Source organism: Silene latifolia, chromosome X (assembly GCF_048544455.1).
Source record: "Silene latifolia isolate original U9 population chromosome X, ASM4854445v1, whole genome shotgun sequence".
Taxonomy (NCBI): domain Eukaryota; kingdom Viridiplantae; phylum Streptophyta; class Magnoliopsida; order Caryophyllales; family Caryophyllaceae; genus Silene; species Silene latifolia.
Genome location: NC_133537.1, coordinates 146,745,754 through 146,772,093, shown reverse-complemented (window position 1 = coordinate 146,772,093; position 26,340 = coordinate 146,745,754). Strand labels below are relative to the sequence as shown.

Here is a 26,340-nt window from a genome sequence, read left to right as displayed (position 1 = left end):
GTTGAGTGAGGGGTTTTGCTATTTTTGAAAAATCTTTTATGAAACGGCGATAGAAACCCGCGTGACCGAGAAAACTTCTCACCCCTCTAACATTCACGGGAGGTGGGAGTTTCTCTATCACCTCAACCTTAGCTTTATCGACCTCGATGCCCTTTTCCGAGATTAAATGACCCAAACAATTCCTTCATTGACCATGAAGTGACACTTTTCCCAATTTAAAACAAGACTAACATCGTCACATTTTTGCAATACAAGAGAAAGATTATGCAAACATGAGTCAAAGTCTTTTCCATAAACGCTAAAATTATGCATAAAAACTTCCATTATGGTCTCTAGGTAATCGGAGAAGACACTTATCATGCATCTTTGGAAAGTGGCGGGGGCATTACATAAGCCAAAAGGCATCCTCCTATATGCAAAAGTACCATAAGGGCATGTGAAGGTGGTCTTATATTGGTCATCCGGGTGTATAGGGATTTGAAAGAATCCCGAATACCCGTCAAGGTAACAAAGGAATTTGTTGGAGGCTAACCTCTCAAGCATTTGGTTAATGAATGGTAGGGGAAATGATCCTTTCTTGTTGCGGAATTCAATTTTTGATAGTCAATGCACATACGCCAACCGGTGATCTTCCTTGTGGGTATTAGCTCATTCTTTTCGTTTGTCACCACCGTGGTATCTCCTTTCTTAGGTACCACTTGAACGGGGCTAACCCACAAAGAGTCCGATATGGGATATATGATTCCCGCATCAAGTAATTTCATAACCTCTCCCTTGACAACTTCTTGCATGTGGGGGTTTAATCTCCTTTGAGATTGAATGGTAGGTCTATGGTCCTCCTCTAGATGAATTCTATGCATTCAAAAGTTGGGACTTATCCCCTTAAGGTCATCTAGACTATAACCTATAGCCTTTTCATGTTGCTTCAATACATCAAACAATTTTCCCAATTAGCTTTCATCAAGTCTATCATTAACAATCACGGGTTTGGTCTTTGATTCATCAAGGTAAGCATATTTGAAATTTGGGGGAAGGGGTTTTAAAGTAGGGATTTGTACCTCACTTTCCTCCTTTGAAGGTTCATTGAGAATTTGCTCCATTTCCATTAGACACTCCATTCTCATGGGATGTTCAACTTGTTCTTCGGTCTCATCAATCTCGTCATACTCGAATTCCATGACGAATTCCTCTTGCTCTTGGGCTTGTAAGATTTCTTTTAGGATTTTTTTTTTTTTTTTTTTTTTGCAAGATTAGCAAGCCCATATTATTTATCCATTAAGGGAATAAAAGAGGCCAATCTTACAACGATAACCAACAACACTTCCAAATATATTACTAGCTAAAGGACTCTAGAATTTCATCCTCATACGAAGAATAAAATGCATATAATAATTGTATACTTACTAAGTAGTGGACACGTCTTACAATATAGTCCTCATTGTGTTCAACATCGCAAAAAATACGGGAATTCCGTTCTTCCCAGATGCTGTAGGTTAATGCAGTAAGACAGCTTGATATCCACTGAGCTTTCCAATGGCGCCTATTCCTTCGACCAGCTAACCAATGCAGTTCCCGTTCCAAACAATCAGTCCGCCCCCTTAGCTTCAGCCATTGCAATAACCTATGCCAAATTGATGCAACAAACTGACAGCGAAAAAACAAGTGCTGATGAGACTCATTATCAGCTTTGCACAGAATACAACGATTAACTATATGCAAACCCCTATGATTCAGTTTGTCCATGGTAGCCAGCTTATGTTGCATAGCCAAGACAACCAGGACAATATGCTTAGGAAGAGCAACCTTATTCCAAACAGTCTTTTCCCAACTGATTTTATGATCATGATCACTCAATTGTTCATAGATTAAGCTGAGTTGCAGCTTTCCACCTGCAACACAACTATTCAGCAAGGCACGGGCATTATCAACACCACCAGTCTTTGCTAATAATAGATCCCTGACCTTCAGAATGCTTTTCCAACTCTCAGAATGAAAGTTTTTTGGCTGCATTGTCCAAAAGCTTTCATGCTTAATGTTGTAGGTGTGATTCCAAAGAACCCAAGAGCTATCAGCATGAGTCTCAATAGCCCAAATCCACTTACACAGTAGACATTTATTCCAAGCCAAGATCTCTTTAATATTAAACCCACCCTCCACATGAGGTTTGCAACAAGAACTCCAACTTTTCATTATAAGCTTGCGTTGACCCTCCATAGTACCCCATAGAAAATGCCTGCAGAATTTAGTAACCAGTTTGATTACACCCTTAGGGATCAGTAAAGTGGAGCACCAGAATTGTTCCAGTCCAAATATCACAGTATTAATCAAACTGATTTTGCCAGCATAAGATAACCTATAATTAGCCCAATGATGAAGAGCTTTTTGGATATTATTCAACAGATCTGCAAACATCTCTTTGTTAAGTCTCCCTTCATTTAGGGGCACACCCAAGTACCTGAATGGAAACTCTCCTTGCACAAATTTTGTCTCCTCAAGTATAGCTTGCTGAACTCCTGCAGAAACTCCTCCCATATATATGTTAGTTTTATCAGGATTCGCATACAACCCAGATAACTGTGCAAACTCCTTCAAAGTTTGAGTAGCAGCCTTGACTGAAGGAACATCTCCACGAACAAAGAGCATTAAATCATCTGCAAAGATAAGATGATTTAATCCCAGTCTTCCACACTTAGGATGATAAGATACCTGTGGTTTAGAATGTATACATCTGAGTAACCTGGACAGAATCTCCATGCTCATTACAAATAAGAAGGGAGATAAAGGATCTCCTTGTCTCAAACCACACTCTCCTTTAAAGAAACTAACCGTGTCATTATTGATTTTTAAACTAAACCAAGTGGAAGTAATACAGTCCATAACCCACTTTTGAAATTGGGGGGGAAAGTTGAAGTGTTTCAACATATGCTGTATAAAATTCCATTGCAAGGAATCAAAAGCCTTCCTTATATCAACTTTAATCAAGCATCTTGGTGAAACCCCTTGTTGCCCATAACCTTTAACCAGAGATTGAGTAAGCATAATGTTTTCAAATATGCTTCGCCACCCGACTAAAAAGCCCCTTGCTCCTTTCCAATGATCTCAGGCAACACTACTTTTAATCTGTCACATAAAATTTTACTTATTGTTTTATAAAGAACAGTACAACAAGCAATGGGTCTATAATCCATGACAGTATTAACCACTGGCTTTTTAGGGATTAAAGCAAGTAGAGTAGTGTTGGCTTGCTTAGGCATTGTCCCCTTCTTGAAAAATTCTTGTATAGCTGAGCAAAAATCAGACTTGATGATATCCCAATTAGTCTTTAAAGAATCGGGCAGAAAAACCATCCTGACCAGGACTCTTATGAGACTCCATAGAGAAAAGAGCTTTCCTGATATCCCCTTCAGTAACAGCCCTACACAAAGGAACCCAATCATGTTCCTGAAGAGTATGTCCCTCAAGACTGACAGAATCAAAATCAGCAATGTCTTTTTTCTGACCAAGAAGCCACTGGTAATACTCTACAAATGCAGCATTAACCTCAGACAGTCCCTCCCTATGAGCACCATGAATGTCCTGAATTCTACCAATAAGGCTCTGATGTTTCCTAGCAGCAATTCGAGAAAAGAAATAACTGTTAGGTGCATCATTGAACTTAACATCTTTAATTTTTGCACGTTGTTGCAAGGAGCTTCTTGTTTTCCTGAGAGTGAGATAATTGTGCAACAAGATCTTCTCTTGCCCAATAAGATCAGAATCAAGTGGTTTCTTCCGAAGTTCCAGTTGGCAATCCTCAAGACACTTCTTAGCATCCAGAACCCTCTTAGATAACCCAGAATAGCTTGTCTTATGCAAATCAATAAGATTTTTCCTGACATTCTTTAATTTGCCAAAGAGCTTGAACATCTGGTTCCCCCTAACAGGGAAGTCCCAAGCCTGTTGAACAACTGATTTATAATTTTTGTGTTTTTCCCAACAATTGAGGTAGCTAAATTTCCTTTTTATAACATGACCATCAAGAATATCAACCAATATGGATGAGTGATCAGATATCCCAGCAGGGAGAATCTGAACATGGGTGGCAGGATAATAAACTAACCAGGAAGGATTAGTTAAGACCCTGTCCAATCTAGACCAAACTCTATCATGAGACTTTCTTTTGTTAGTCCAGGTATGCTCACATCCAAAACTGTTAAGATCCTCCAAGGTACAATCCAATAAACATTTGTTAAAGGCAGGAATCTCAGAAACTGAGGGTGGATTTGGTCCAATTCTTTCACCCATTTCTCTAACAATGTTAAAATCCCCCAGAATAATCCACTGAGTAACAGAACCAGCTATACCTCTGAGTTCATCCCATAACCTTTCTCTTTGGCTAGCATCATTACTAGCATAAATGAAGGTAACATAAATCTTTGCTTGAGAGATATGATGTAAAAGCTCAAGGTGAATCAATTGGTCATGTATGTGAGAAGAGAGAACAGTAAATTTCCTATGATCCCAGAAAACCCATTTTCTCCCATTATAATGGTGAGAATAGTTATTCATAATAGAATATAAAGGAAAAGTCCTAGATATAGCAGCAAAATTATTGGATTTAACTCTAATTTCTAATAGTCCTAACACTTCCACTTTATTCTTAGACAGATAGCTCCTAACCTCCATCTGCTTTATTGGGTCATTAAGACCTCTTATATTCCAAGAGGAGATAATCATTTCCATGGGTCTGGTGGGTCCTCTGCCTGAGGGACCACCAAATTATTATCACCAATATTTTTGTCTGTGGGCAGTACAGAGAAGCGGTTCCTCACAAGAATCCCAGTCTCTTCACTATCAGAATTATCAGTCCCTACATTAGACAGATTAATAACCTTAACAACAACAGTGTCTTGCTGATCTAGCACATTGCATTCGTGACCCTCCTCTTTATCATCAGGTGGAGAACTAACTACCACAACAACAGGAGATGAGCCTAGTCTAGGACATTCTGAGCTCGTCCCTGAGGTGTTAGTAGTGAGTACCTCCCCTGACTTAGGAGGAATATGGCCTAGCATATGGCTTCCTGAGTCCTGACTATCTGTGTTGTGAAGAGTATTAACCTGAACATGCCTATACTCTTGAACCACCTTCTTCTTATTTTCAGCAAGTTTTTGGTTGATCTTATGGAACTTGCATTTCTCTTGGACATGACCCAATTTCCTGCAGCAATGACAGTAATAGGGTAGCCATTCATAGATGACCCTTTGCTCCACTTTTCCATGGTATGGAGAAGATAGTGTGACTGAAGTAGGCAATGATCCATCCACATCAACCTCAACCAGGACCCTTGCAAAAGAGAGCTTTGATTTAAAAGTAGTAGGTAAATCAGCAAAGAGAGGTTTTCCTACTACACTTGCTAGCTTACTTAGCACCTTTTCTGACCACATAAAAGGATCCAAATCCGAAAATAAAACCCAAGCAGGGACAATGGATACATTATCCATTTCCTTAGAAAAAGTGGGTGACCACTACTTCAGAATAAGGGTACCAGAACCCATCCCTTTAATATCTCATTCATGTCATCCTCACAGAAAAACCTGAAACTGTACCATCCCTTCCTATAGTACTGGACAATTGGACGAGTAACAGTGGTCCAGTTTTTCTGAACAAATTCATCCACTTGTTGTATCTTTGGTTTTAATCCCAAAAAATTACCCATAAGAGTGTTCTTCCAAAATTTTATTTCCTCCTCAACATCCTCTTCATCAATCTAAACCTCCTGAGACTCCGCACTTTTATCACAATAGAACAAGCTCATCCCCTGTTTAGGTTTAGCGACAGACGACCATGTTTTAGCAATTCCAATACCCAGATCAGTAGTGGGTTGTGTAGTAGTAGGACTATTACTACTAACAGGTATCTCCTCAGCAGTAACAGGTTTATCCAATAGACCAGTAAGATTTAACAATTGTCCAACAGTAGCAGAAGAATTTATACCTGAAATTCCCTGTTCTGATAAAATATCAGATTGAGTCTCCTTTTCAGCATCAATAAAAGAAGTATCATCATGTTCAGAAATTGTTTCTACAACGACAGTATGATCATCAGTAACATAATTCTTATTGCGAGCACGAGTTTTTGTCATAGTTCAAGCTGAATTAAAGAAAAAATAAACGTATTTTTGAAGTTTTTAGGTTTGGCTTGAAGAAGAAGCTATCTCTCGTTCCATGGCTTATTCTCTCTCTATCTCTAGAATTCGTTTTTTCATTGCTATTGATTGCTTCTAGGATTGATTGCTCATGTTCTATAGGTTGATATGCTTCCACAAGGATGTTATGTACTAATTCGGATTGCTCATGAGTTAGTTCTTTGTTAGCTAGAGCGGCCTCAAAAAGATCTACCTCCAACTCCCAATACATATTTTTAGCCTCACTTGCTTCCAAGGCTTCCAATGCTTGCATGGGGTCTTTGAAGAAAGGTATACTTAAGTGGTCCTCTACAAAACAATCTATAAGATCCATCTTGCAAAATATCAAACAACTTGAAAACAATTAGAACAAACCTTGAGGAGTTTTACTTCCCCAAGGCAAATAAAGACACAACTAATAACAATCTAAGAAAATCTAAATCAAGCTAACACCGTCCCCGGCAACGGCGCCATTTTTGGTCGAACCCTCTTGAGAGGTTTAGTTTTCGGTACTTGTCGTTAGGAGCACCTAGACCAAAACAATATTTATAACTCCACAAACAACTCTACTATTAGTAAAGAGGCAAGTAAAGGTCGGATCCCAAGGGACGGGTATTGAAGTGAGATTTTCAATTGTAACTAGCGGTGTCTAGGGGTGTCACAATTTGGGGTTGGAATAGAAGATCACTAAACTAAATAGCAATGAAAGTAAATAAGCAAGATGATTAAAAATGGATGTAAACAATTGATAAAAGGCACTAGGGTATCATGAGGTCATAGGGGATTCATGGGAATTGATCATACAAACATATTCTCAGATTATAAGCAAGCAATTATTGTTGTGATGGATCGAGTTGGTTTATATCTTACAATCCTAGGAAAGTTTGGGTCCCGGAGCCGAATCGATTAGATTGTACAACACCTACAAGTCGACTTAATCTTCCCTACTCAACTATATGCATGGTCTAATGAGACTCGAGTTGGTTTATGTCTTACAAGTCTCATTGAAAAGATAGGTGATGGGTAAAAAATGCAAGGATTCATAGGCTCGCATTTAATCAAACATAACATGTGCATAAGTTGAGATCACAACAAGCAAGCAAATAAACTATGAAAATATATTAATTTAAGCATGAATCATCCCCCCATGTTGGTTTCCCCTAATTACCCATTAACCCTAGTTAAGGAAACTACTCACTCAGTATCATGTTGAACATGCTAGCAAGGTTGTCAATCATACCAACAAAGTAAAACATGATTAATAAATGAAGATGATTAACAATAATTAAAAAGGGATTTAGAGAATTATACCTACTAATGATTCCTATAATAAAGCAAGGAATAATAGAAGTACTTGATGATTGATTGGAAGGTTGTCAATCTCCCAATAATAACCCAAATAATCTTCAATTACCCAAAATGAAAGATGAACAAAAGAGAGATTAAGGAAATGAGATTTGTATAAAGACTTGATTAAAAGTTGATTATAAGATTAAAGAGAGATTAGATTGATATAAACTACACTAAAGATTGATAAGAAGAACATGATTATCTAATTAGACTAATGGGGTATTTATAGTGGGGATTAGGTACATAAATTAGGGTTTACTAATGGCTTAAATGACGATTAAGTCCTTGAGGAATCGCTCCTCTCAGAAAAATATGCGAGTCTCCTTTTTGCTAGTCTTTCCCGAGGTATGCGCATCCTTCATAGAGCAAGAAGAAAACGGAATAGCTGTCACACAATCCGAGCGTCCAGGGCACGAGACGAACGGATTTTGGGTCTTTTGGACGAGCGGATTTATTGGGTGGACGGGCGGATTGTGGTGGTTTTGGACGAGCGTCCCTCTGAGGAAGACGCTCGGATTCCTTGTGCTGGACGGGCGTCCAGAGGGCAATCCGCTCGGATTCTTGATCAGCTTCTTCCCTTCTTCTTTTCTTCATTCTTCTTCATACAATCCTTGGGGATTTTGTTGGGGATGCAAGGATCTTTTCTCATCATTGCCCATCTACTACAATATGTACAAAGGCCTTCTAGTCTTGTCTTCTCTTTGATGCTTGGTCATTGAATTCAATCAATTTAGCTCTATTTTGCCATGAAAATGCAAGGTTTGCACTCCTTTCCTACCAAGGGATCAAAACCTCAAAGAATATGAAAAACAAAGGACTAAAGACAATAAATGACCCAAATATGCACTAAAAAGCATGGGAACAAGGCTAATTCGGGGACTAAATATGCTCAAATAATGGTCACATCATACTGTTTAGGTCTTTTTTACCTAAGTCGATTTAGGGTCAATGTAGTCTATATTCGTTGGTTGATTGTATGATGATTTATATGTCAATAAGTAAACGGGAAATAAAGTGCGCAATGTAAATTGACACGTAAGATTTTGGTGACGCGGAAAACCCAATGTGGGAACAACCGCGGGAGGGACGGTACCCTGCCAAGTATTGCACTATATGAATAGGAGGATGATTACAATGATAACGTTTATGCTAATCTTGCTGGCGTTAGGTATCAGGCCGTCAAGATCTCGTATGGAGTATATTTGTGAATGGTATGCTGTGATGTGGTTGTCTTGAATATAATCTTGAATGAAATATGGATGAGTGAATGAATGCCCTTCTTGATTTCCTTCCTTTGCTATTTATAGGGTGAGAACCCTAGATATGTCCTACCTTGAATATGGAAAGGGAATATTACTTCCATAAGGACTTCTTTCCAAATCCGAATTCCCTTACCAATTCTCCCCGATCTCCCTAACTTCTCCCTGACTTCTCCTTAACTTCTCCCTGACACCCTTTTCCTTAACGCGGGCACCTCCCACGGTGGGCTCTTGATCCTTCTCAAGCCCATCTTCCCTTTTCCTGACCGCGGGCTCCCTTCCTCCTTCCCTCTTCTTTATAATCTTTATTTTACTAAGTGGGCTTTCTTTATTACGCTATTTTTAGCCCAAACAGTTTGCCCCAAATTTCTTGTGAAGTACGCTTTCTAGTATCGAACAAGGAATTTACGTAACTAAATATTTAAAACCCTACGCCGCCTTTTTACTCCTTCCCATGCAAGCCGCCTTTCTCCTCTTTCTCCGCACCCAACTCCCTCTCTCCTCTTTATAACCCCAATGTCTCTCTTCCACTCTCATTAATCACTCCAAATCATTTCAAAAAACTCTCTTCTCTCAAACCCTCAATCTTCTTCCCTTTAATCTTCATCGGCTTCACTGTTCCCTTTCCCGTCTTCATCACCAGGTAATCTATCTCCTTCCCTCCTTTTAATCTTCATTTTCTCTCTCCATTATGGGCAAAACTCGACAGTCTTCCTCAACCTCGACGCCCTCCGACCGTAATCTCGACCCTACTTTCCCTTCTCGGGGACTTTTCAAACACCCACACGATTGTGACTCCGCCCTAACTCCGGCCGACATTCCGACGATCAAGAACTTGCTTGGTCTTGGTGATGGGGTTGAGATCGCTGCCTGACGAACCGGGACAAAGGCGACGCCCTCCGTCCGGGGTGGGTTTGCTTCTACTTGTACCCGTTTAGATATGGCCTTCGCTTTCCTTTCCCTAAACTCGTCCAAGATTTCATTTTTACCAACAATTTCGCCATGGCACAAATCTCTGCCGCCATTTGGAGAGTTCTTCTCTACTCTCTGGCCGCTGGTCGAGAATCGGCAAAGCTGTCACTCTGGGCGATCCGGCCTATATGTACAACATCGGGTCCCCTGGCGGGGTCAATTCTCCTTCCGGGGCCGTGGAGAGGCTCCCTTCAAACATGTGTCAAAATCTCGCGATGAGAAATCGTTCGAGGACTTCTTCTATGTGAGGAAGGACTCCATCCACCTCTCCGCCGATTATATTTTCGAGAAATGGGTTCTGACTTCGAGTAAGTAGCTTTCCTGCTACCTGATTTGTTTTATCTCGCCGCTTACTAGCTTACTTCATCGTCTTCGTGCGGCCCCGCGACCTCACCCGTATCGGCGCCAAGATCCCCGCATAGTAAGCTATTCAAGATTTACGAGTCCGAGAGAAAATTCCCAGGACACCGCTTCCGGTTTTTCACCGCTTCTTCCTCCAATCCTCCTCAATCAGCCCACGTATGTCTTCTCGGTAAGGTTTCGTAACCACTTCGTTTTCATGCCGTTCTTTGCGATGTTTTAAGAATTCTCGCCGTCCGAGACCGTGTATGCTTGCGGGTTCAAAAGTCGATCAACTGGAACTCATCCTCCAAAGTGCTAAAAGAAAGAGACCTTCGCCGCCACGATGTGGCCTCTGCCTCCAAGAGGAGTGCTCCTGCCGCCTCTTTTCGGACTCCTCCTGCAGTTTCTAGTTCTGCCGCTCGCGTGCCCCTGGAGGTCGATCCGTTATCTCGCCATCCGCCTACTCCTCCCGCCAGCCCCGTGCTTCTACTAGTGGGGGCATCATTGCTCATTTCCTAGAAGGCTTTGGGAATGTGGACAAGGTGCCGATGGGCCGGAGATCGATCACCGCTCTTCCCTCCCGTTGAGGAAACGTTTTGGAGTTCTCCCCGCAGGAGATGGCTGAAAATGACGTGCACAACGCCTTCATGGTAAATATTATTCATTTTCTACCGTCTGTCTACACTGTTTCTTGCTTAAATTCTGCCTCCCAACTCTTTTTGTCGACTTCGATTACCTATGCCCCACTCTTGATGCACTCTACAACAGAAGATGATTAACATAGTGCGGACCACCGTCGTGCTACCGGCCAAGAACCAGGAGTCAAGGAAACGGTTGCGAGATCCGCACAAGAAATGCGAGTTGATCTGAAGGAGCGTGTGGTGGAGCCGAAGACCGAGCTTGCATTGTCACCAAGAAGAAGTTGAAGGAGGGAGCCGATCACCGGCTCGAACCCGGGCGGTGTGCGGACTTTTCCGACTCTCGAAGCGATCGAGGAGAAGATCACTGAGCTGATCTCGCTGGCCACCAACGTTGTTGCATATGCCACCTGGCGGGGAAAGATCAGCGAAATGCGTGCTGCACTCGAGGAGGCTCCTACCCATCAGGCCATAGAGGAAGAGGAGAAGCAGCTGGAGATGCTTTACCCCACCCAACCTGATTTGAGCGTGCTGATGCCTGAGATTGGTGAGGTGAATTCTCCTGCGTTGGCCGAGCAGGTTTCCGGGGAGTGATCTTTGGAATGTCCCGGATGTCGCCGACGGAGCTCAGGGAGCTATGGCGGCTGAGGATATGCAAGCTGCTGCAGTACCTGAAATGAGTGGCCAGCAGGCAGAGGAGGTACCAGAGGTGGTCATTAATGTGACCGACAATTAAGTTTTTATGTTTTGATAAACTTTTTGGCAGTCTGGCCCAGAGGTGGCAGACTTTGTAAGTTTTTAAACTTGTTTTTGTGCTTGCTCCGCCAGGGTGGCGGTTTAAACTTGGGGCCGTATTTTGGAATGCCCCTTGTCATAGTTTGGCAAGGTTTTAGTTTACATGTCGTGTGTTTGTTGTTTATTCTTCCTGTTTTTAGGAAGTCTGTGCCGTGTCAGTCTGCTTGACTGATTTAGGCGAGTCTTGTCACCCTGAAAAGGCTAACATTCGACTCGGCTAGTTTGTCGTGTCACCGATGGGCGATTTAGGCGTATTCCGCAATGTAAGGAGGAGTGGCCGTGTCAACCCAGGGGGCTGATTTAGACCAGCCTGGCCAGCCTGAAAAGACTGATCTAGACCAAGCTAGCTGCCGTGTCAGCCGGCTGGCTGATTTAGGCGTATGCCGCAGTTTGTGGACTACTTAACCTTGTTCATGACGCAAGGTGTGTTCGTCTCGTTTTATGCCAGCAGGTGGCGTCATTGAGGCAAGTTTATCATCATTCTAGGACCAAATGGAGACGCTGCAGGATTCTGGTAGCGCAGATATCCCAACGTTCCATGTTCGTTTTTGTATGCATGCTGGGGCCCTGATTAAGTGCGATTAGTGCGAGCTACGTCCAGGGGGTGGTATCAGGGGTAGCTGGATAAGCGTATTCACCGTCAGCCCAGGCTCCCTTTCGTATGTTCCACATCCGCTTTGTGAGGGTGCTCCTTGTGGAGAAAGTAGGTTAGGCATGTTGGAGTGCCATGTGCCTTGTCACCCCGCGTTGGCGGTTGGACGATCTGCTAGACATCCTTTCAAAGTACCATAGATACCCGAGAATTCAAAGTGATGTACTTAGAGAAGCCTCGAAAATAGAAAAATCTATCAGAATGGTGTGAAGTACCTGTCGCCATCTCATGGGGTACCAGAGCAATTGCGGTCCCAGGACGCTGCCAGACCACACCATCCAATAGTAATTTAAAGTTAAAAAAAAACAACTAAAGACACCAGAAATAAGAGTGAAACTGGCAGTATGCCTACTACCGAATTTTTTTTTTTTTTATTTTATCTTTAAAAATGATTTGGCTTCTCATAGTACATTATTCTGAAAAGTAGAGTCTACTTATTATTAAAAGTAATATCTCTTCATGTGAAGTATGTTCCATGGGCGTTGAATGATTTGACCGTCCATAGTCATCAGTCTGTATGCACCATGGCCAACAACTCCTTCTACCTGGTATGGTCCTTCCCATTTGTAGGCAAATTTGCCTGCTTTTCGATTCTTGGTGTTCGAACACCTCTCGAGAACCAGTCTCCTACCTCCAGGAGCCCGATTTTTACGTTCTTGTTATAACTCCTGGCCACCGATGTTTGTAGGCGCCAAACGGATTTTTGCGCTTGCTTGCAACTCGTCAATCAGTGTCCGGGCTTCGTCATCTCTGCATTGTTCAGTTCCCTCGTCATATTTTCATACCCGTGAGTGGGAACTAGAACTTCTGATGGAATGACCGCTTCCGCGCCAAACACTAGGCTGAAGGGTGTTTGACTGTTGCTATCTTTGGTGTTGTTCAATCCGACCACAATACTAATGGCAATTCATCCGCCCACTTTCCTCCTAACTCCCGTAACCTCCTTCTCGGATTGTCCATAATGATTTTATTCTTTGGATTCACTTGTCCATTGGACTTTGGAGTCCTGGTGCCGACTTTTTAAGGTGATGTTCCACCTGGCACAGTATCCTTCAGTATCGTTTGAGATGAATTGTGAGCCATTGTCACATATAATTTTTGATGGGATACCAAATCTGCAGATGATGTTTCGTTTTATGAATGAGATGACCTGTTTGTCCTTTACTTCCGTGAATGCTTCTGCCTCTATCCACTTGGAGAAGTATTCTGTCATTGCTAGCATCCAGGTTCTGTTTCCTGTGGCCCGTGGTAGAGGGCCTACTATGTCCATGCCCCATGCCATGAATGGCCAGGGAGAAATAATAGGGTGCAGAGGTTCTGCTGGCTGGTGAATCATTGGTCTTTGAGCGCAGCGGGCGTCACATTTTCGTGCGTACTCTCCTGCATCTGCCTTTATTGTAGGCCAATAGTATCCCTGTCTGAGGGCTTTATTTACCAGACTCCTGCCCCCTGCATGGTTTCCACATTCGCCACTGTGGAGAGCATGCAACACAGTCTATGCTTCTTCCTTGTCCAGGCACCGTAGGTAGGGACCTGCTAGCGATTTTCTGTATAGTGTGTCATCAATGAGTATGAACCTGGAAGCCTTTATTTTAAAAGCTCTCACTTCCTTCTTTTGTCTGGTAGCTTGTTATGGCGCAACCAGTCTAGGTAAAGTGTGCGCCAGTCGTCTGCTGGGTCGGCTACTTGGTCAGGCGCCTGCCTGTTTGGCCGAGAGCTCTCACCTTCCTCTCAGAATCGCTGATTTCCTTTTTGCTTTGTGGATCCTCCAGTTCACCTCTGTCTATTTCGTCGCCTTCCGGATAGAAGGTTCCGGATATGTGCTATTGGAATGCCGATAGCTCTGTTGGTTTGAATGTTGCCCCCGTGGTTGCTAGGGCGTCTGCTTCCACGTTCGGTCTCTCGGGAACCGTTTAAGCTTGCAAGTTTCGAATTTTTGTTTTAATTCCTTTGCTACTTTCAGATATGCAATCATCTTCGAATCTCTGGCTATAAACTCATCATTCACGTGGTTGACTATTAACAAAGAGTCACCGGATATGAGCAGTGTGTCGACCCCTAGCTCCGAGCTAGCTTCATTCCCAATATCAAGGCTTCGTATTCCGTTTCATTGTTGGTTGCCTTGAATTCACATCTTACAGCTTGTGCTATCGATCTCCCCGTGGTGATCGCAAATTAATCCTACACCGCCCCCTTTGGTTGGAGGCTCGTCGATATGCATCCGCTGGACCTCTGTCTCGCTTACTTCCTTCTAAAGTGAGGATCTCGGTATCCGCCCGATTCTGGATGGGTGGGATCAAGTCGACACGAAGTCGGCCGAAAGGCTCGTGATTTAATTGCTGTTCTAGGGTCGTATTGGATGTCGTATCCACCGAGGTGTCTTGACCATTTAGACATTCTTCCCGACGATTCGAGCTTCCTCATGATAGCTTTTAGCGGGTAGTTTGTTACAACATGTATGATGTGTGACTCAAAATAGGGACGCAGTTTGCGAGATGCTACTACAAATGCTAGTACTAACTTTTCAAGGGATGTGTACCTGGTCTCTGCCGGCAGCAGAGACTTGCTCACGTAGTATACTGGCTTCTGTTCCTTTTCTTGCTCTCGACCGGACAAAGACTCACTTGCTACTTCGTGGACGGCTAGGTATAGGAATAATGGTTCTCCTGGCTTTGGTTTTGACAGCAGTGGCGGGGTCACGAGATAGTGCTTCGTCTCGAAGGCTTGCTCGTGTTCGCGGTCCACTCAAACTTCGGCTTTTCCTTAGCACGTCGTAAAATAGCCTCGCATTTGTCTCAAGATCTTGAAATGAACTGTTCAGGGCTGCTACCTTTCCAAAAATCTCGAACATCTTTAGGCTTCTCGGGTGATTCCAAATTGTAAGACTGACTTTGATCCGCTCGATCTTGGCTTCTATTCCTCTTTGAGTCACAATATAGCCCAAGAACTTTCCGGAAGATACCCCGAAGGTGCATTTAGATGGGTTTAGTTTCATCTTGTATTCCCTGAGGGTGTTGAATGTTTCTGCTAGATGCCGCATATGATCTTTGGCTTTTTCTGACTTCACCACCATGTCATCAATGTACACCTCCATGGTTCTTCCTATTTTCTCTTTGAACATGCGATTAACTGACCTTTGATACGTGGAGCCTGCGTTCTTTAGGCCGAATGGCATGACGTTGTAGCAATATATTCCTCTCTCGGACATAAATGTTGCCTTCTCCCGATCTGCAGGGGATCCATCTTGATCTGATTGTATCCACTCCATGCGTCCGAAATGTTAACATCTCGTGTCCAGCTGTTGCGTCTACCATTGCATCAATATGAGGCAGCGGGAATGGATCTTTGGGACACGCTTTGTTGAGATCAGTGAAGTCCACACATACTCTCCACTTCCCATTCTTTTTAGGCACCACCACTACATTAGACAACCATTCTGGGTATTTCACTTCTCTTATCTTCTTTGTTGCCAAGTGTCTACTTCCGGTTGATTACCTTATTTCTCTCTCTTTGCAAACTTTCTCCTTCTCTGCTGGATGGGTTTACACTTTGGGTCCACGCTAAGCTTGTGTGTTATGATGGATGGATCTATGCCTACCATATCATCGTGTGACCATGCAAAGCAATCCATGCTATCTTGTAAGAATTTGACTAGTCTGCCGTCGTAAGCTCCTGTACATCCCGCTCCAATGAGCATGGTTCTCTCTGGTGCAACCTATCCAGGTTAATCTAGTCCGGCTCTTCTGCTTTGGGGGCTCGATCTATTCGTCCTGGATAGGTCGTTCAGTAATTGCTATGCGGGAGGGCCGGCGGTGCCCTTAAGTGCCTTCATGTAGCGACTAGCTTCCTCCGATCTCCTCTTATCGTTTCTACTCCCCATGGGGTGGGGAACTTTATGCACCGGTGATATGTTGAAGGGACCGCTTTCATCCGGTGCGGCCATGGTCTTCCTAGGATGACGTTGTAAGTAGAGGGGCCATCTATAACCGGTGCACCGACTTGCTTGTTGACTCCTCCTACATAGGTTGGGATGACTATCTCACCTAGCGAGTCGGGTCTGTTTCCCGCCGAAGCCTACTAGCGGAATAGTCTTCTTCGTAAATCCTTCTCGGCTGAATCCCATGTTTTCTATGGTTTTCGGCATGATTAAGTTGACCGAGCTTCCCCGTATCTACCAAGACCTTTCTTCTTTGTGCGGTTGGCCATTGACAAGGTGATAATAAGTGCATCATGGTGTTCTCTTTCATCATATGTATCTCCCTCATCGAAGCCGATCGCCGCGATCAACGTGAGATATTCTCAAGAATTGGCTGGTCTGTCTCCTTTGGTCTCGGTGGCATGCCTTTTAGGCTGCTGAGTATGTCGGGCCGCTTAAGTTCTAGCCTTTGTTATCACGTTTATAATTTTAGTGCATGTGGGTGGGCTGCCGGGGCAGCCTACCTTATCCTGCTGCTTGCCCCCACGTGGTAACAGGTGGCTCAGCTTTCCTTGTTCGTACAGGCGCTTGATCTCTCTTCTCAATGTATAGCAGTCCTCAGTATTGTGCCCAATATCACGGTGAAATTCGCACTTCTTCTTGCTATCCTTTCTCCAGGCTTGCTCTCCTCTTTGGTGGGTTAGGCCACCTGACTCCATCTCCCATCTCTCTAAGTGCCTTCAAGATTCCTCCGATACCTGTAGTGAACCCATATTCTGCCAAGGTGGGGAGTAGTTGGTTTTCCTCGATTCTGTTGACTCCCCTTCCATATGGCCTGTATCTCTCGTCCTTCTTGTTGGTGGTTTGCTTTCTTCCGATTTCTCCACGGTACAAAGTACTAGAAATACTTGGCGTGCTCTGTAAGTCGCTAGGATATCTTCCTCCCGATCCCCGATCGCGGCGACCGCTTCTCTCTGCATCGCTTCGAAACTATGGCAAGGATGCATAGTCACCGCTTGTATAGATTAGAGTCATGGTGGAGGCCTCTTCGAAGGCTTCTACTGCTTGTTGAGATATCACACTCTCGTCTCGCTACCTTCTCATTGTTGAATCCGGTATTGTATTCTCCAATGCTCTCTCCCCGCCCCGGACGATTCCCGTACAGTCCCCCGCGTGCTTCCCGTGGCTTTCTGCTGCTTGCGAACCGTTGAGTAAATGCGTTTACCAATTCAAAAATGTAGATATCGACACTGTTTGGCGTGGCTTACAAACCATCGAAGTCTTTGGTCCTGTTAGGGTGGACCCGAATCCTTTGCACATGCGGCTTCCTTAACTTGTCCTATGGTCAACTGTTACCGTCATCATTTTCTTATCTTGGCGATATGATCAAAGGGTCTCTTTGTGCCGTCGAAGAGAGGCATATTTGGGTTTGTGAACCCCTTTGGCATGGCTGTGACGGATATGGTGTCCACGAATGGCGAGTCGGCATAACGTCTTGTAGTCGCTTTCTCGAGTGGGGGTGGTAGCCCGGAACCCCACTTAGCATCTCCTTTAGTTCCAATCTACCGCGATTAGTTATATTGGTGAATCTGGGTCCTCCCGTCACCGTCGCATATTTCCTCCCGATCCGGTTTCTTGAAGGTTCTCGATAAGCTCCGGAGCCCAGGGGTTGCGGTAACGATTGTCCCTGTTTGCCATTCACTTGCTTGGTTTGACTCGGATCCTGCTACATGTGTCGATCGATTCTTTGCAGGATCGCTAACGAGGAGGCCACTGTTTGTATCCCTACGCACTGGTTGGCCCGGCCTATCTCGGCGTGAGGTATCCTAACCCTCGTGGGGTTATCCTTCCATCTGATGGTGTCGTAGCCAAATCCAATCTTGTAATTATTTCAATTTGGTATCTCGCCGCGCCGCTCCTCCTTGCGTCGGATCTACCAAAGGAAATCTTCCTTCACCCGTCTTGTTTTTGGAGTCTTTGATCACGTTCAGAAATCAATTTGTGCCCAGCTCTCCGTCTCTCCTTCTTACCTCAAAGATCTGCTCTCCTTTGATCTTCTCTCATGTTTTCCATAGCTTTACGAAGATTTTCCACGCCGGCGAGCGAGAATCTGCGTGGGGATCAGGCGGCGGAGTGACTCCTGAGCTTGATGTTCCTTTGTCCGATCTGTGCAGGCCGAGACAACAGGGGTCCTGGGAGGTAGAGAGGCTTTTGTTGTCGGTATGATTCTTGGGGTATGTCCGGGAGCCTGCGTGGCCACTGTCGATGTTGGACTTTGGGTAGACGATGGTGGTGGCGATGGCTGCCTGCTCCCTGACATGGCTTCAGATACTTGCTTTTCCATTGTATATTCAGAATATCAACGATTGACGACCACAATGCCCCACGGTGGGCGCCAAACTGTTTAGGTCTTTTTTACCTAAGTCGATTTAGGGTCAATGTAGTCTATATTCGTTGGTTGATTGTATGATGATTTATATGTCAATAAGTAAACGGGAAATAAAGTGCGCAATGTAAATTGACACGTAAGATTTTGGTGACGCGGAAAACCCAATGTGGGAACAACCGCGGGAGGGATGGTACCCTGCCAAGTATTGCACTATATGAATAGGAGGATGATTACAATGATAACGTTTATGCTAATCTTCTTTGGCGTTAGGTATCGGCTGCAAGATCTCGTACGGAGTATATTTGTGAATGGTATGCTGTGATGTGGTTGTCTTGAATATAATCTTGAATGAATATATGGATGAGTGAATGAATGCCCTTCTTAATTTCCTTCCTTTGCTATTTATAGGGTGAGAACCCTAGATATGTCCTACCTTGAATATGGAAAGGGAATATTACTTCCATAAGGACTTCTTTCCAAATCCGAATTCCCTTACCAATTCTCCCCGATCTCCCTAACTTCTCCCTGACTTCTCCTTAACTTCTCCCTGACACCGTTTTCCTTAACGCGGGCACCTCCCACGGTGGGCTCTTGATCCTTCTCAAACCCATCTCCCCTTTTACTGACCGCGGGCTCCCTTCCTCCTTCCCTCTTCTTTATAATCTTTATTTCACTAAGTGGGCTTTCTTTATTACGCTATTTTTAGCCCAAACACATACCCTTAGATAAATAAAGCAAGATTTGGAATGGTTTAGGATGCTAAGCTCCTCGAGTTATTGCTCAACAATGATGACAAGGGAGCGACTACAGGAGGAAATTGTTTGGACCTAAATCAAGACGTTCTTGTTTGGCTCTAAAACCTTCATAGATCGATCGGCGTCATCAAGTGGACCAGGATTTTGAATCACTCTAATAGGCGCCCAGATGAGGAAATGATTTTGGTTTTACAATCCAAGCTCAAACACCCAAGCTGAGCCAGAATCCGCCCGGCTCCCTCTGCGTGACTTCCTCCTTGTGCAACACTCCACTCCTAATCAACCGTAATCTTGTAGCAACTATAAATACCCTCTTTGCAATAATTAGAGGGTTAAGCCTCATTAGAAGGAAGCCTCCTTAGATTAGATTAGGTTACTCTCTTAGATTAGTCTTTAATCTTTATTCAATGTACTTTAATCCTTCAATAATTTACATTAATCTTTCAATAATCAACTTACAATACTGTTCTTGTAATTTACAATTTCAATAGTTTACATCTAGATCTCTTGGGTTTTGTATTGAAGATTAGTGACAAGTCTTCATCTTTATTCAAGGATCCTTCTTTATTTACGTTCATCCTTTCCTTTATTTGTTAGTATACTTTCTTTATCCCTCTCTTTTGTTAATCCTTTGTTTATTATCTTGCTTAATCATCATGTTTACTTGTGTTAAGATGTTTAACGCCATTGTTACCATGATAATAATGATGTGTAGTGAGTAGTCTTGTAGCTAGGGGGGGGGGGGGATTAGGAGAGTAATTATGGGATAGAGACATGCTTAATGAGTTTATATGAATGATTATTTGTAGTGGTTTCAACTTATGCACATGTTATGTTTGATGAAATGCTTGATTGACAACCTATCATGATTCTGTACCTTTTCAACAAGCCTTGTAAGACATAAACCAACTCAAGGATTGTTAAACCATGTGATGGTGAGCGAGGCGTTGTTCACTCAATCAAACACATTTATATCCAACGACTAGCATAGCAAGTAAGTCGAAGTCGAACCCAAAGGATAAATGAGTCATATAGATGCAAGCAATTATTATTGTTGGAATCGAGTTAGTTTATGTCTTACAATTCTTAGGGAGACTTAGGTCTCGGAGCCGAGTTGGTCACAACTTTACAACACCTACATTGACTTAGTTCTCTCTATTCAACTATATGCATGGTCTAACAAGTCTTGAGTTAGTTTATATCTTACAAGTCTTGTTGAAAGGATAAGAGAATCATGCTAGGTTGTCAATCAACCATTTCATCAAACATAACATGTGCATAAGTTGAAAGTACAATAAGAAAGAATTCATATGAACTCATTAAGCATAGATTTATCCCATAATTACTCCCTTAATCCCCCACTAACCGTAGCTAGAAGACTACTCACTATACATCATGATTAATATGCTAGCAATGGTGTCAAACATCACAACACAAGTTAACATGATGATTAAGCAAGATATAAGCAAAGGATTTAGAAGTAAATAAAGAGAGATTAAGAAAGTTACCAACTTGAAAAGTAAAGATGAACATAAATAAAAGAGAATCCTTGAATAAAGATAGAGACGTGTCACTTAGTCTTCAAATACATACCCAAGAGATCCAAATGTAAATAACTTGAGATGAACAAAGGAAATGGAAGAACAATATAAGAAACCCTTTGATTAATGGTTGAGAGTTGTCAATTCCCCAATACAAACCCAAGAATTGTTCAAGTACAAAGCTAAATGTAAGATTGTTTGAGAAATAATTGAGGAAAGACTAAAGTGCAATTTGTGGGCAATATGTCTCATAGAATGACCTTAGAACGACTTGAGGAGATCTTTGGTCTTGAGGTAACAAAGAGCGATACCGACAAACCCTGCGACCTTAATATTGCCAACCTTTGGAGGGCCATTTCCGGAAGAGAATTTATTTCTTTCAAACAATGCTACACTTCTGATATTCAACACCCCATGATTCGAATTAGCGAACGATTCATAGCCGGGACCATTCTTGGAAGGGTAGAGCAAGACAAATGCACCCTCCTTGACTTGACTTTTCTTTAGTCTTACTTTAATGTGCAAGGGACAAGACCCTTCAACTTCAATACGCCGATTGAGATGCTTACAAGGTTTAATGATTTTGCAAAAGGGATTTCTCATATCAAAACCTTTGTGATGGGAGGGCTAATAACAATTTTGGCCAATGAACTTTGCCCCGGGTTCAACTATGATGGAAGGTATGCGAAACTCCGAGGAAATACTTTAATTGATGAACATGCCATCTTTCACCACCACCGGTGGTGTGGTTACAATGCGGCCGGGAGTGTAGAATGATACACTAGGAAATGCTCACCACTTGTGCTCATGGGGTGGAATATAACACCCACCGAACCCCGTTTGAGCCGATACTCACAAAGGCCAAGTTACTTTCTACCTATTGAGATTTATGACCACCCACCACCGCGAGAAGAAGTGCCCCATCGACCTCCTCAAATGCCGGAATAGGGTGATGAGCCACACCAACAACCATCTTATGTGCCCATACCACCCTATCCCACCACACATGTAGAATTCACCCCCAAGATCCAAGTACCTCATCCATAGGTGAATTGATGATACTCATGCAATGTGGTGACCTTGGAGTGCACGATGGATGGGTTGATAATTACTTGGCCCAATACCCCTCCTACTACAACATGGCACAACAAGGGTACATCAATCCTAGAGGCCCTCTTCCATCATGGGCTCAACCACATCTCTTGTTCCCTAATTATGGCAACCTAGGAGGGGAATTTGGCGGCCAAAGTGGGGGATACCGTAACCAAGGAGGAGGTTATGAAGAGCAAGGAGGGCATAGCGGACATGGAGGACGTGATGATGATGATGATGATGATGATGATGACGAGTACAATGGCTAGAAACATTTAGCCATGCCACCTCCATTGTAAGAACCCTTTCTTTCCCTATCTCCCATGTGTAGTTGCATTGCATTTTAGATTAGCTTGCATCCTAGTTTACATATCATTGCACTTGCATTTGTAAAATATTTCATATCACTTTTTGCATAAGTTAATTCATATAGTATAGCTTACATTGTAATATATCTCACATGTTTCATGTAGTTAGTTGCACATAGTTAAACTTGCTTTCATGCATAGTCACTAATGACCAAACCTATTTCTTTCTACACTAGAAATAGTGCTTAAATTAGTTTGGGGGGTTTGATCACAGGTGACCTAAGCATGTACTTAGAGCATGCATTCATTCATATCATTGCATTTGCATTTGTACTTCAACTTTCATAAATCCAAAAATCCAAAAACATGTATTTCCTTTTTATTCCTACTCCTACATGTACATTGAGGACAATGTCCAAAATAAAGTGGGGGATGGAAATTTATATTCCAAAATACATAAAAATTAAAAAATTTCAAAAATTTCAAAAATATGTTCTTTAATTTCATAAAAAAATCCATAAAAATTTGAAAAATACAAAACCCAAAAACATGTTCTTAATTTAGTAGTATAGAATTGTATATACTTATGTTTTTGTTCTCTTCTCACATAGATACGACACTACATTTGAGGCATTAGCAAGGGAATGTGAAGACCACTTGGTATGGTCGCTCTAATCTCTATTTCCCTTCAATTTCCGTTCATTACTCATATGAGGAGGATGGGCCTATATGTTAAGGAAGATTTGGTGTATTTTGTTATTGCGTTTTGTTTACCTATGTGTTGTTAGGAGTTGCATCTAGATTACATGGCATACTAGTTGGTAGAAGCATTTGCATTTAGACTTATATATATGTAGGTTGCATCATGGCACATAGTTGCATTTAGAAAAGCTTTTGAAAATGCTTAATTGAGAAATTTGACAAGTGTGCATAGGCCATTGTAGATACTCTTTCTACTTAACACTTTGTTCACTAGAATAGTCTTAAAACACTCTTTTTAGTGTCATTCTAGTATCGTTCGACCTATGCACAAGAGCATAGCCAAGAGTACCTTGTGGTGTGACAACTTTTTGGCTACCGTTTATTCCAAGGCGACCCTCAATGCCATGCAACCGTTCTTTCATTTTTACCATTTATCATTTTGTCAACCAAAAGGGAATGGGCACAAAATCATCAAATTGAGTTCAAGTTCAAATCAAAGCCAAATGTTTGCAATTGCATCAATGAAATGAGGAACAAAAATAGACTCCTATGCTTTTATAGAAGTACCCTTGCTACAAATGGGGTTACTCTCAAAAATGTTCAAAAATGAAAAGTTGAAAATTGCCAAGTCAAAAATGCCAAATCATCAAAAATGGCAAAAGAAATGTTCTTAAATGTCAAATGCCACAAAAATGGGGGGGAAAAACAACCCTAATGCAAACTACTATCATGAAACTCATATACTTTGAAACCTTTTTATCCATTGATGGTCCTATCTTTGTTGCATGGTGGAGAGAAGACGACTCTTCCTTTTGTCTAGGCAAGAGGGGGAATTCCGGGATCCTACAGTGTTTCTAACGCCACAAGGACCCTACTCTTGACGAAAGCATCTAGTAATTGTGGACGAATGTAATCTAGTCCAACACTACTAGGAGGTGATTTGCTTTTATCCTTTTGGACTTAGTAGTTTGTAGAACTAGTATCTATGACGGAGTATGTGCCCTTAGATTATTTTCCTTTTAGTTGATTTCCGCCACTTAGATGAGGACAGTGGCTATTATTTTGTAGATGCATCCTTTGATTTGTTTATGTGCTTAATGTAAGGTGCATCAAAGTTTTAGCAAGCCCCACCTTGCCTTACAAGAAGGCATCTTACCTCATAGATATCTTGTTGTGAGTTGAAGGGGCAGAGTGAGGCCCGCTAATTATCTCACAATGACTATATTAGTAGTATTTTAAATAAGGGTCTTAGTTTTAGTCACCTCTTTACTCGGGATGAGCAAAGGTTCGGTTTGGGGATATTTGATGTGACTCCTATTTACGCACATTTAGTCCCCCAACTAGCCTAGTTCCTAGGCTTTCTAGTGTGTATTTGGGTCGTTTTTTGTCTTTAGCTTTATTTTATGCATATTCTATGAGGTTTGGTGCCCTTTGTAGGAGAGGAACACTAACCTTACCTAAATGGAGTGAAACGGAGCTAAATTGATAACATCCAATGACCAAGCATAGAACATGAGACTAACACTAAAGGCCTAAGTCAATAAAACAAGGAATTAGGCAATAACAAAGGACCCCCCACGACCCCTGAAGGACCCCCACGGATTAGGGGGCAGCTAAACAAGGAGAAGAAGAAAAGCAGCTCAGGACGAGCGTCCCGAAACTGGCACGGTCGTCCCCAAGCTCAGGACGGGCGTCCTTAAGCCAAGACGAGCGTCCCTCAATACAGGATTATTATCTTCGAAGGGAGTTCGTGCGTCCCTTTCCAGGACTTGCAAGACATTAGACTTCAATTAAGGGGCATAATCGTCATTTAAGCCCTTAGTTAACCTAATCCTTGTACTACTATATGTACCCTCTTTGTAATAAGTTGAGGATTAATAAGCCCTCTTTGTGGAGGCAAAGTGCCCTTAGAGTAGATTAAGCCTTCTTAGGAGTAGATTATAATAGATTAGTCTTTAATAATTTCACAAATTGTACTTTAATCTTTCCTTAATTATTTTTCAAACAATCATAGATTTAGCTTTGTACTTGAAGATTTCTTGGGTTTGTATTGGGGAATTGAAAACTCTCCGCCATTAATCAATGGGTTTCTTCTACTGTTCTTCCATTTCCCTTGTTCATCTCAAGTTATTTACATTTGGATCTCTTGGGTATGTATTTGAAGACTAAGTGACAAGTCTCAATCTTTATTCAAGGATTCTTCTTTATTTATGTTCATCTTTACTTTCCAAGTTGGTAATCTTCTTAATCCCTCTTTATTTACTTGTTAATCTCTTGTTTTATTACCTTGCTTAATCATCATGTTCATTTATGTTGTGATGTTTGACACCATTGCTAGCATACTAATCATGATATGTAGTGAGTAGTCTCTTAGCTCGGGTTAGTGGGGGATTAAGGGAGTAATTATGGGATAAATCTATGCTTAATGAGTTCATATGAATGCTTGCTCATTGTATTTTCAACTTATGCACATGTTGTGTTTGATGAATTGCTTGATTGACAACCTAGCATGATTCTCTTATCTTTTCAACAAGACTTATAAGATATAAGCTAACTCAAGGCTTGTTAGACCATGCATATAGTTAAACAGGGAGGACTAAGTCGATGTAGGTGTTGTAAAGTCGTGATTGACTCGGCTCCAAGACCTAAAACTCTCTAGGAATTGTAAGATATAAACTAACTCGATTCCAACAATAATAATTGTTTCCATCTATGTGACTCATTTATGCTACCTTACCATGATTCCCCTACAATCCCATGACACCCTAGTGTCTTTAATCAATTGTTTACATCTCCATTTCTATTTACTTGCCTTGCTCTTAATTTATTTATATTTCCTTGTTGTAGTTTAGAACATAACTTCAAATCCCAATATTTGTGACACTAGCATAAATTAAGATAGATAGACTTAGAACCCAAAGCACGCCGTCCCCTGGATCAACCTCGACTTAACCACTTACTAGTTGTTTGTTGAGAATATAAATGTATTTGATTGAGTGAACAACGACTCATTCAACATCATGCATAGAGGCCCGCTAGTCATTGAAGGTGCGTAGAGACTCGCCAGTCGTCGAAGGTGCTTAGAGGCTCGCCAGCCATTGAAGGTGCGCAGAGAATCGCCAGCCTTTGAAGGTGCGTAGAGACTCGCCAGCCATCAAAGGTGCGTAAAGGCTCTCGCCAGCCATTGAAGGTGCGTAGAGACTCGCCAGCCATCGAAGGTGCATAGAGGCTCGCCAAACATTGAAGGTCAAATAATCGATTGTGGGAAATGGCCTGAATTATTGGGTCCTATTTCAAGAGGTTTCCTGTTGTTAGTAGACTCCGTGGGGAGGTCTCAGACGTCTTGCTGGGGGATTTTGGTATTTATAAGGGACGTTTGCGGTGCTGGGGAAGGGATCGGCCCTTTGTAACTTGGGCTTGGCTCTTGCGGATGGCGGCCTCTGTTACTGTCATTTGTAATTTT

General features: G+C 42.4%; 1 protein-coding gene across 1 annotated transcript; it reads right to left on the bottom strand.

The window, feature by feature from the left end:
* Positions 1-1,335: 1,335 nt before the first annotated feature.
* Positions 1,336-3,254, bottom strand: LOC141618504 (uncharacterized). The gene is made up of 3 exons (XM_074435615.1): positions 3,164-3,254; positions 2,827-3,014; positions 1,336-2,706 (listed from the first exon to the last, which is right to left on the bottom strand). Exons 1-3 carry the CDS (start codon positions 3,252-3,254, stop codon positions 1,336-1,338), a joined length of 1,650 nt encoding a protein of 549 aa, XP_074291716.1.
* Between the last annotated feature and the right edge of the window lie 23,086 nt (positions 3,255-26,340).